The following is a 12,205-nucleotide window of genomic DNA, read 5'->3' as shown; positions in this document are numbered from 1 at the left end:
CGAGGACAAACACCTTCCAGGAGCAGCGGATGGCTGTTCACTTTATTGCCAAATACACACATATTTTATAGAGGGTCTTGGCTTACAGAAAGGTCCAGTCACAAAAAGTTGAGCAGTATTGGCCTATCACCTTTCCAACTCTGCTTCGTCCGGGTCCAATCCCAATCAAGGCTAGATGCTGCAGTTAGGATGGCCTGCCAAGCGCACGCACGTGACAGTTTCTGTGTCCTGGGCTCATGTGACTAAGAGGTGGAGTGAGGCTCAAGGCTGAACATCTGGTGCTGGCTGACACCTGTTCTTGCCAACTTTGCCCAGATACTCCCTCGTGCGAGGTTTTGCTTCTGGGTCGCTTTGCAAGGTTGGGTTTTATCTGCTCCAGTGTCGGTCACCATGCTCCACACGCCCACACCGCTAACCTGGCAAAGGGTCCTCCTGTTCCCTTGCTGCTAGCCAGGAATAAAAGAAGGTCCGAGGATTCCCACTTGGGTCCTTTCCTAAAGGCCCCAGAGCCCCTTACAAACAAACAATTCACCATGACCCATGCTAGGGAAGTCCACGTTAGAGACTATCACCACTTGCATTTTATTTTTTTATTCTTGCACCTGCTGTTGCTCATCTTAACTTGCAATATAGGCTTGGAGAGACTCAGGATCAGAGTGCCAGGGAGAAACTTGTCTGAGAGCTCCTAATTCACTCATCTAATGCAAGCCAGAGACCAAGTAGCTGTCACTAGCTTGCCCCCTCCCTGAGACCAATCTTTCTAGAATAAGGATGGTGTTTTCCCATCACCCACTCCCATAGGATTCTGGGATACCGCATGGCAGTTCCCAATCACCTCCACTGGAAAACATTTCTTGGACTTATTTTTATTTAGGCCATTTATAATAAGGCTAATAAGTTTCAAGACCAGAGAGCCCAGGAGGTAAGGCACGTGGACCCCCAGAACTGACAATCACCCTGAGCACAGGCCGATGATGTTCCAGCTCCACACTCACCACCACTGCCCCTCCACCACCCCAAGTTCCCTTCCCATCACCCCTTCTTGGGAAATCTTTTAGATTTTTATTTTTATAGTTTGGGCCTAGAGTTTACAATAGTGCATCAGACATTGATTGAGTGTAGGTGCAGGAGAGGTGAACGTCAGAAATCATGGGTCTCCATACGACCCACCAGTGGCTCACACTTGAATGCGGCTTAACTGAGGCAATCACAGAACCTACACCAACATTTAAGGACGGTTCCTTGATGCTCAAACCGCTAAGCTGTCTCCTTTGCATCTGAGAAGGTCACAGTTGGGGGCAGAGTTGCAGGCGTCCTTGTTAACTGTTAACTGGTCAAGTGAAGTAAGAAGTGAGGTCAGGACAAGAACCAGGAGCGCCACTCACAGAAAATCACTCCTGGCCATTTCTAGAAGGGAAGATCAACACTTTGGCCAGAGACTTGCCCTTCCACCCAGAACTCGGGACGGGTGATTCTGGGTGTCTTTCTCTCCACTTGTTCTCATACTCCTCATCTTCCTTCCGAGACATGCCCTATTGAGCTCTTCCCCTTACCTTGTCACTACCCGTTCTTTCTCTGATTTTACCTGATTTTGCACTTGTCCTGTCTCCTCTCCTGCACCTGGCCTTCACAATGTACATTTTTTTTTACTTTCCTATGGAATGTGCCCCATTATTTGTTCTAATTTACCTATAGCTGCTCCTCAAAGGAAGGTTTGCGGCCCACAGGATCATGCAGCGGGTTTTGATTAACACTCATTCTTTCACCTGAATATTTTTCTTTCATTCCCATTTATTTCTCGATGTTGAAATATCCCTTCTCTTAAAATAAAATGGTAGAGGATATACAATTAGATGTACAATTTTCAAAACTTGTTTGTAAAATAAAAGTTGGGAAATCGATTTTAGACTTTCCCAGCTCTTATTAAAAGTGGAAAAATGAATTTTTTCTCTCTCTCCCCTCACATCCATCTCTCTAAATGTTTTCAAATAAGAACTATTTTCTTCATTAAAAGATAAATTAAATAAAAATTATTTTAATTCATTGCAGCACTGTTTACAATAGCCACAATCTGGAAAAAAACAGAGTGCCCAAAAACAGATGACTGGCTAAAGAAACTCTGGTACATCTACACAACGGAATACTATGTAGCTGTCATAAAACATGAAGTCATAAAATTTACATATAAGTGGATCAACATGGAAAGTATCATGCTTAGTGAAATGAATCAGAAAGAAAGAGACAGACATAGAAAGATTGCACTCATGTGGAATATAATATAGCTGAGAAGTACAAGTTTGCAATGATGCAATTTCTGGCAGATATTTCTCTGGACTTAGTTACCAAAATACTAAAATACAGAAATCCAAAACCTCATATCACTTTATTCTCAGCAATGGAAAACAAATTATCAAATGCTTCCTTTTCAGCAGGTCCGACTTTAAGAGGGAGAAACTCCAAACAATAATCATGAGTTTTGTGTTGAAATATTGAATGTAATCAAAGTAAAGAGAAAGTAAAGTGAAATTTATCAGTTACACAGGCGGGGTGTGGGGCTGGGGATGTGGGGGGGCTGGGTGGAGCTATACTGTGATTCTTGGTGGTGGAATATGTGCACTGGTGAAGGGATGGGTGTTCGAGCATTGTATAACTGAGACTTAAACCTGAAACCTTTGTACCTTTCCACATGGTGATTCAATAAAAGAAAAAAAATTTTTTAAAAATGATAATGGAAAAAATAGATCTTTTTTTTGTGAAATCCAAATCTGCAGGATGAACGGATGGACCTGGAAAGTTTCATGCTGAGTGAAATCAGTCAGAGAGAGACACACACAAAATGGTCTCACTCATATGTGGAATATAAAGAAACATAGTAGGGGAATAAATAAATCCCAGAGACAATAAAAAAGAATAGCAAGAGAACTGTTCTTTAGTAGGAAGTTTGCCTTTGGGGGGAGGTGGGATAGGCCAGGGAAGGGACCACCATGACAATGATAGAGGGAAGTGGTTGTTAGTCTGGATGAGGACTGAGTGTGAAAGGGAGTCAAAGTGACATGCCTGATACCTGTATTGTAAAATATGCACTGTAGCATTGTAGCACTGTTGTCCCATTGTTCATCGATTTGCTCAAGCAGGCACCAGCAATGTCTCCATTGTGAGACTTGTTGTTACTGTTTTTGGCATATTGAATGCACCACGGGTAGCTTGCCAGCCTCTGCTGTGCAGGCAGGATACTCTCGATAGCTTGCTGGGATGGAGGAATCAAACCCAGGTCGGCCGCGTGCAAGACAAACGCCTTACCCACTGTGCTATCGCTCCAACCCGTTGTAAAATATAGTGTGTGACATGAGGCTGACACCCAAGGACAGTAGATACAAGGGTCAGGAGGATTGCCCCATAGCTGGAAGCCTGTTTCATGAGTGGAGGGGAGAAGGCAGATGGAATAGAGAAGGGATCACTAAGAAGATGATGGCTGGAGGAACCAGTTGGGATAGGAGATGCATGCCAAAAGTAGATAATGGACCAAACATGATGACCTCTCAGTGTCTTTGTTGCAAGCTATAATGCCCAAAAGTAGAGAGAGAGTATGGGGAATATTGTTTGCCATGGAGGCAGGGGGAGGGTGGGAAAGTGGGGGTATACCCGGGATATTGGTGATGGGGAATGTGCACTGGTGGAGGGATGGGTGTTTGATCATTGTGATATTGTAACCCAAACATGAAATGAAAGCTTGTAACTATCTCACGGTGATTCAATAAAATTTATATATACATATATATATATATATATATAGTGTGTGTGTGCGTGCGTGCGTGTGTGTGTGAAAAGGGGTAGGGGGAGGAAGGGAGAAATAAACAGGGATGGGGCTGGAGCGATTGCACAGAGGGTAGGATGTTTTGCCTTGCACACGGCCGACCCAGGCTCGATTCTCAGCATCCTATATGGTCCTCCGAGCACCTCCAGGAGTAATTCCTGAGTGCAGAGCCAGGAGTAACCCCTGTGCATAGCCAGGTGTGACTCAAAAAGAAAAAAAAAAAAAGAAAAAATTTAAAAGGGAGGGGGACTGGGGACTTTGGTGAAGGGAAGTGGACACTGATGAAGAGATTGGTGTTGGAACATTGTATGCCTGAAACTCATCATTAATAGTTGTAATTTTGTAAGTCACAGTGATTCATTTTTTTAAATCTTACTGATGGAAGTGGCATAAGGCCTTGCACATAGCAAGGGCTCAATAACAAATTCTCTGATCTCTATTTTCAATATCTCCAGAATACAATCACTTTTCACAACAACTGTTAGGAACAGTTTGGCTCAAGCTCCTCCTCTAATCCTGGCCCGGAGTCGAAAATAAAACTTCTTTTGACTTTCTCTTTGCCCATTTACTCTCCAGAGTCAGGGGCCGGCAAACCTTTTCATTATAGGACCAGAGAGGGCAGACTTTGGCGTTGTGGTCTCCATTTAAATAGACAATATAAAAGCACGTGGGTGTGACTGTGTTTCAATAAAACTTTACTGACCAGCACAGGTATTTGGCCCCTTTGGCTGTGGTTTGCTGAGCCTGCTTCTCAGTGACATTTTTTTTCTTTTAACTGCTAGTCAGATCATGTCCATCTTCCACTTAAAACAGCTGCAGTGGACTCTGGCTTGGCTCTGCGTAAAAGCCGTTGTCCTTACCAAGGTATTAGAAGAGCCGCATACAAGCTGCTCCTCTCCCAGCACGGTGCTCTCACCTTGGCTCTCGCACTTTCAGTGCTCACTCTGCCAGGGTCCCAGGAAATTCCTTACTGGTCTCTCACGGGTCATGCATAGCCCTGCTCTTCTGTCTGCCATGGCATTTTCCTCTCCAACATCAGGATGATGACATGGAGCGTGTGTTCAAAGCCCACCTGGGGCGGGCAGGGCCAAGGTCATAGTACAGCAGGTGGGACACTTGCCTTGCACTGCACTGGCCTGGCTTCAATCCCTGACACCCCAGACATTGCCTGGAGCCCGCCAGGAGTGGTTCGTCTGTGCAGAGTTAGGAGCAAGCCCTGAGTACCGCTGAGTATGCCTCCCTCCAAATAAATGAATAAATCATAAAATAAATCATATGATAAAATAAACCCTCCTGGATGGGCACAGCACCACTCAGTGGTAAAGTCACCTCACAAGGATGAGGACACAAGTTTGACCCAGCAGTGAGCCATTGGGGTACCTGGAGCCACAGTGCATTATCTCCCGCATGCAGCAGCCAAGAATCTGCCACCCTGACCTCAGAGTGTGCCCCCGTGAGGGGTGGCAACCCCAGTGAGGGCGAACAGCCCCTCAGTTATCACAGCAGCAGCAAATGGGACAAATGAGGCAAACATTTTCAACCACCTAAACAAAATAAGATGCAAAGGTGAATTCTAAAATCACCTTAAAAAAGAGTCTTGTCTAAGTAGCAGCTACCCTCTCCTCATGCTACCCAGTCATCCATGGCATTCCTGGTCATTTTTCCCCCGGCATTATGTTTTTCTTTATATTTGTCTTCTAAATAATATGAGGGGAGGGGGGATATCATTGAACTCAAGAAGAGAAAAGACCGCAGCCCCGCCCAAGCCGGGGTATGGGTAACCCCAGAATGGAGTGTGTCAATGATCCTTTATTATTTTTGGCCACACCCAATTATGCTCAGGGTTTGCTTCTGACTCTGTGCTCAGGGATCACTCCCGGCCATGTTCAAGGGACCATATGCAATGCTGGAGCTTGAACTAGGAATGGCCTTGTTCAAGGCAAGTGTCTTACCCCTGTGCTATTTACCCTCTAACACTTATTTTTGCCATGGTCTTACGAAACCAGAATCCTCTGTCCTATACCCACAGTTTATGAGAGTGTTTGCATACATAAAATAGTGATGTTTGTTGTTTAAATAATTAATGAGTAGAAAGAAGAAAAGAGTCTGAAGAGATGGTACAGGGGGTAAGGGCTTGTACGAGGCTAACCCTTGGTTAGATTCATTGTACTCCCTAGGAGAGAATCCTGAGCATAGCCAGAAGAAATCGATGAGCAACACCAGGTGTGGTGGGAAAAAAATGGCTGGATATAGATTATAGCAAGTAGGGAGTTTGCCTTGCACATGGTCAGCCTAGGTTTGATCCCTGGCATCCCAGATGGTCCTGTTAGGAGTGATCCCTAAGTACAGACCTAGGAGAAGTCCTGAGCACCACCAGGAGTGGCCCCAAGACAAGAAAGAGAGTAGAGGAGAGAGGAGGGAAGGGGAGGGGAGGGAAGGGGAAGGGAGGGGAAGAGAGGGAAGGAAAGGGGAGGGGAAGGGAGGGAAAGGGAAGGGAGGGAAGAGGAAGGGAGGGGAGGGGAGCAGAGGGGATGAAAGGGGAGGGGAGGACAGGAGAGAGGAGGGGAGAGGGGAGGGTGGGGGAGGAGAAAAGAAAAGAGAAAAAGGGAAGGGAAGGGAAGGGAAGGGAAGGGAAGGGAAGGGAAGGGAAGGGAAGGGAAGGGAAGGGAAGGGAAGGGAAGGGAAGGGAAGGGAAGGGAAGGGAAGGGAAGGGAAGGGAAGGGAAGGGAAGGGAAGGGAAGGGAAGGGAAGGGAAGGGAAGGGAAGGGAAGGGAAGGGAAGGGAAGGGAAGGGAAGGGAAGGGAAGGGAAGGGGGAACACTCAGGGAAGAGAGGAACCCCTAGGGGCTAGAACAGTATGGAAAACAGCAGGAAAAGCCCTGAATGCTAGAAAGTAGAGAACATCAAGACAAAAGAATATAGTGGGGCTCGCTCCATACGTTCAAGTGCATCAGCGCCCAGAAGCTTCGACAATGCACACAGACACCTCCCACCCCAGCAAACACAGGGAGCTGGCAATGCGGTGCAGCTGCGCTCCCTCAGTCACATGCCTGCCTTCAGCCAGCCCCGCCACCCACTGGCTGGCTAGCACACTGACGCCGTCACGGGCAGAGTCCACTGAGTGTGAGGCTCGCCAAGAAGGTGCTGAAGCAAGAGCGCGAGAAGAGTGAGACGCTACCCGTGTCCAGGGAACTCATCCTGACACCTGTGTGCTAAATGCGAACCAAAGGGGCGGCTGCAAGAGCAGAGTAGGGGAACAGTCCAGGTAGATTGTGAGGAAGTGCGAACTAGCGTGGAGAGGGTGGAAGGAGAGAAGAGTTTTGAAATGGACCATTTGACAGAGGAACTAACACAGCTTGAATGTCCCAATTGCTGTAAGCAGTGAGAAATGAGAAAGAATGCAAGTTTCCATGGAGAAATACAGTGAAATACAGCCTTGCAATGGAATATTTTTTAAAAAATGGTGTAGACTAGGTTTACAGGCATGGATGCTACTTTTAAAGAATATAAAATGTGGGGCCAGAGTGATAGTACAGCAGGTAAAGCATTCGCCCTGTGTGCAGCCAACCTAGGTTTGATTCCCGGCATCCCACGTGGTCCCCAGAGCACTATCAGGAGTAATTTCTGAACTCAAAGCCAAGAGGAACCCCTGGACATAGTCAGGCGTGACCCCAAAAAGCAAAAAAAAAAAAAAGTAAGAATATAAAATGAGAAAAACAGTTGTAGTATGATCCCACTTTTATTTTTAAAATGTGTGTGTGTCTTATAAGGGAAGTTTAAATATACTTAGGAATAGATCAGAAAGAGAGAGAGTGAAGGGGAAAGAGAGACACAGTCTAACAGGCTAAGCACATGCTCACATGCATGAGGCCTGGGTTTGACCAGGGCCTGGCCTGGTCCCCTGAGCTCCACTGGGTATCCTGAGCACAGAGTCCAGAGTAGCTCCCAAGTACCACGGGCACAGGCCCCAAATATAAAGCAGAACAAAGCAAATAGTACAGCAGGTAAGGCGTTTGCCTTGCACGCAGCCGACCTGGTTTGGATCCCAAGCATCCCTTATGGTCCCCAAGAACCGCCAAGAGTAATTCAAAGTGCAGACCCAGGAGTAACCACTGAGCATCACACGGTGAACCAAAATTAAAAAATCCCCCCTACAAAAGAGAAGGAAAGAAAAAAGAAAAAAAGCAACTTTGCTTAGGGGAAAGTCTGGAAAAACATCCCCAAGTATGTGAGCGTATTCATTGGTGGGAGTATAGGTGGGTTTCAACTTTTCCTGCTGGACCTAAATTTCTCATTTTCATCCAAACATAAATCCCCTTTATAATAGAAACAAACTAACCGAGAGCTAATTGGAGGGAAAGAAGCAGACCCAGGGCCCTCTCCACCATCCTGCATCAACACCTGCCATCTCCCACCGGGTGAACCCCAAACCCAGCAGTGCTACACGGGCCCTTTGTCTCTCTGCCTCCTCCTGAGACAGTGGACACAGACAGGCAGACACGCAGAGGGTTAGCCAGGGAGAAGGAAGCACCATGGGAGGGAAGGAAGGGGGCAAAGGGCACGTGCTATCTGGAGCGAGCAGCCCCAATAGGAGGAAGGGGTCGGAGCCTTGCCTTGGGGGGTGCAGCTCCCCAGGGGCGGAATCCGTGCAAGCAGGCCTCCTGGAAAGCGCCCCATGACCCGGCTGGGAAGGGCGGGTCCTGCCCGCGCAGAGCCTGGGCGGCCGGGTGGGGTGGGGGTGGGGGGTGGACAGTGGCTCCTTACGCGGCTCGTGGAGGCCCGGGTGGTCGCTGAATTCCAGCACGTAGAGCTGCCTCCCCTGCACGCTGCTGCCGATGCTGTAGATCCGAGTGATGGAGCGGCACTGGTTGTGCACTTCGTACAGGGTTCGCACCAGGTCACCGTAGCGGTGGTGCTTGAAGGTCACGGGGGCCGCCAACTTGCAGAGCAGAAGGAGGTGGAGGAAGAGGGAGAGCTGGTCTGACATCGTTCCTGCTGGGCCTTTCCCCGGACACGGCGCGGTGGGCCCCCCCGTGCCTCAGGCCCCTGCGCCAGGCAAAACCCAAGGCGGGTGCGGGGTGGACACCGGCGCTCCCTCGGCTCCCGCCCACGGACGCCCAGGTGACAGGTCCTGGGGCAGGACGTCCACTACTGTCCCGTGGGACGCGGGAAATGATTTCTGTAGTTCTAGAATTGCAACTCGGCTCCCCCCTACCCCTACCCCGCTCCCCCCCCACTCTGCCTCTTCTAATCAGGAAAACCTTTGGGAAGGGTTTTGCTCTTCCAAAGATTGGGTCTTTTCCCTGATTCTGGTTTACTGATTAACGGAACGGTAAACAAGCTTCAATAAATAGCTGCTTATAACCCTTTGATTCCCAGAGAATTTTGAGAAGTTTTGCCTGTGCGAGGTCCCTCGGTTTCGGTATAAGGAGGAATCGTGAAGTATAGCTCTCTGAGGCTCTCGCTCAGCCCAGAGACCTCCTTTCTGGAGCACAGTTCAGTCTGCCCCCTTTCCTCTGCAAAACTTTCAACAGATGTCATGAGAAAATGAAAAGATAAGCAATCAGACGAGAGACACAAGCTCTGAATCTGATAATATATCCAGGACACATCAGTCATTCTCAAGACACAATGATTAGGTGACCAAGTGTTATGTCCCAGGAAGGGAGTTTCACTCGCCCATTGACCACCCCAGACACGAGGCTGCAAATGCAAGGCCCCTTTATTGCTAGCTGGAGCTAGGGTCCGAGTCTCATCCAACACAGTGGAGTCTTGACAAGGACCCAGACCCCCAATTCGAGGCAGCTTATATAGGATTTGGTTACATAATAGCATTTTTTTTCTAGGAACTGACACTATGTTTCCAATTCTAGTCCCTGTCCTTCCTCTGACTTCAGGGACCAACATTATGTTTCCAATTCTTGGTTCCTATCTGGTCTTGTGACCCCACTCCCTTGGCCCTCTCTGCTTGGCTGGGCACCATGCCCATGTCCCCTACTCCAATAGGCTGGTGCCACGGGGCGGTTTATCTGCCCAGGATGATATTGTTTTCGGAGAAGTTGGGACTTTCAGGTAGGGGAAACTGACACTTAGGCCTGCTGAGTTTTGGTCTTAAAGCAGACGCTGTCATGGCTCCACTTCAGTCTCACACAAGAACCCAAATAAAAGTGGAATCGATTTCTTTGAGTTGACACTTCCCCTAAGTAGATCTATAAATATTTTAATTTGTTTATTCATGATTTGGGGGCCATGCCAGTTGTGTTCCTGGCTCTGCACTCAGGAATTACTCCTGGAAGTTTTTGGAGCACCCTACGGGATGCTGGGGCTTGAACGTGGGTCAGCAGCGGACAAGGCAGATGCCCTATCTGCTGTATTATCACTCCAGCCCCAACTATGGATATGTTTCAAAGGTATTGAGCATCACTAGCCATTCAGGAAATGCAACTTGAGGAGCCAGGTAGATAGTACAGCAGGCAAGGTGCTTGTGGCCAGCCCGGGTTCGTTCCTCAGCACTATATATGGTCCCCAAGTACCACCATTACATCCCTGAGCACAGAGCCAGAAAAAAGCCCTGAGTACTTATATGGGCCAAACATTTTTTTTTTTAACTGTTGATGGTTCTAAAGTAACAGAAGTCACTTTTGAAAAATAGTTCTGCTGTTTCTTTTGGTAGGTGGAGAATGTTTACAGGCTACATCTGGCAGAATTCGGGGGCTACTCCTAACTCTGTGCTCAGAAGTCATTCTGAAGTGCTCAACAAACCATGCCGAGATGGAGATGAGAATTGGGCCTCCCCCATACAGAGCCTGTGAACTATCTTTCTTACTGGCTCTACTATTTATTTATTTATTTATTTACTTACTTTTCTTTTGGTTTTTGGGTCACAACCAAAGGTGCTCAGGGCTTACTCCTGGCTCTGTGCTCATGGACCACTCATGGCAGGCTCAAGGGATCATATAGGGTACCTACCGCGTATCGAACTTGAGTCTCCTGATGCAAGGCAAGTGCCCTACCTACTGTATTATCACCACTGACTCTATTCTTTCTCCAAAATTACTTACTGAGTATATGCTAACAATATAATTACCTGGCAATTTAACTAGCAGTTAATTATCCAAGAGAAATACAAACATGTGTCCACACAAAAAATTGTACATGAAATGTTGCATTCAGTATTGCATAAAAGGCTGAAACAATCCAGATTCTATTAACTGCAGAATGAGTAGACAAAACATGGCACATCTGTACAACAAAAATGAGTAAAGTACTGATGCAATGTACAATGGGCATGAACTTTTAAAATATTTTGCTCAGGGGACTAGAGGGATAGTGCAGTGGTTAAGAAACTTGCTTTGCAAATGGCCACTTATGGTTTCATCCCTCGCACCACATATGGTCTCTTGAACATTGCCAAAAATAACCCCTGAGCATAGAACCAGAAGTAAATGCTAAGGACCACCAGATGTGGTCCAATCCCACTCAAGTTAAATAATATAAAAGCTACCAGTGAGGGGCTGGAGCGATAGTACAGTGGGTAGGCCCTTGTACATGGCCAACCCAGGTTCAATTCCCAGAATCCCATGTGGTCCCCAGAGCATCACCAGGAATAATTTCCGAGTGCACAACCAGGAATAACCCTTGTGTATCGCTGGGTTTGACCCAAAAAGCAAAAAAAAAAAAAAGTTACCAGTGAAAGATCATACACAAAGACTACATATTACAGAATATAATTTCTATTACATATTTATAAAAGGCAAATAGAGAGAGACAGGAAGTAGATTGAGGCTAGGAGTGAAAATTTAGGGAGAAAAATATGGGCACAAGATTGCCTCTTAGGGTGACAGACACATTCTACAATTAGATTGTAGTGGAGCTGATGGTTGCAAGACTGTAAGTATACTAAAATTCATTGAATTTAATGATTTTCAAAGTGAATTTTATAATAAATTATATTTCATGAGAATGCTTGAAAAAGTAGCCAAAGTGTTAAGTACAATCCTTCCACACATTAACCATAAATTTATCACATAACTCAACAATTCCTCTCAAAAGAACAAAAATTTGCACACAGAACATTCATAGTAGTATTGTTCATAATAGTCCAAAAATAGAAACTGACCCAGTGCCCCCCAACTGTTATGTCAATTAAATGTGATCTACTCACACAATTTAACACAATTCAGTAACAAAAAGGAATAAGAATGTTTTCTAGTTGGAGTTCTTATTTATTATTGAGCTAACATAGTTTACAATAGTATTAACATTTATATTGTAGGTATACAGTGTTAACAGTACCATCCTTATCACCAAAGTGCCAATATCCACCCCCATCACTATCCCTAAATCCCTTCTCAACCACAAGAAACAAAAATTTTAATACCCACTACAGTAT

General features: G+C 46.4%; 1 protein-coding gene across 1 annotated transcript in view; it reads right to left on the bottom strand.

Moving 5' to 3' along the window:
• The window catches only part of CPN1 (carboxypeptidase N subunit 1), a 31,643-nt gene extending 22,666 nt beyond the window's left edge, over positions 1-8,977 (bottom strand). Inside the window, exon 1 of the mRNA XM_055119412.1 lies at positions 8,578-8,977. Within this exon, the coding sequence (XP_054975387.1) occupies positions 8,578-8,800 (223 nt within the window). The 5' untranslated portion in view covers positions 8,801-8,977. The remainder of the gene's footprint in view (positions 1-8,577) is intronic.
• Positions 8,978-12,205: the final 3,228 nt, after the last annotated feature.

Source organism: Sorex araneus, chromosome 11 (assembly GCF_027595985.1).
Source record: "Sorex araneus isolate mSorAra2 chromosome 11, mSorAra2.pri, whole genome shotgun sequence".
Classification (NCBI taxonomy): Eukaryota; Metazoa; Chordata; class Mammalia; order Eulipotyphla; family Soricidae; genus Sorex; species Sorex araneus.
This window is presented reverse-complemented; position numbering and strand designations above follow the sequence as displayed.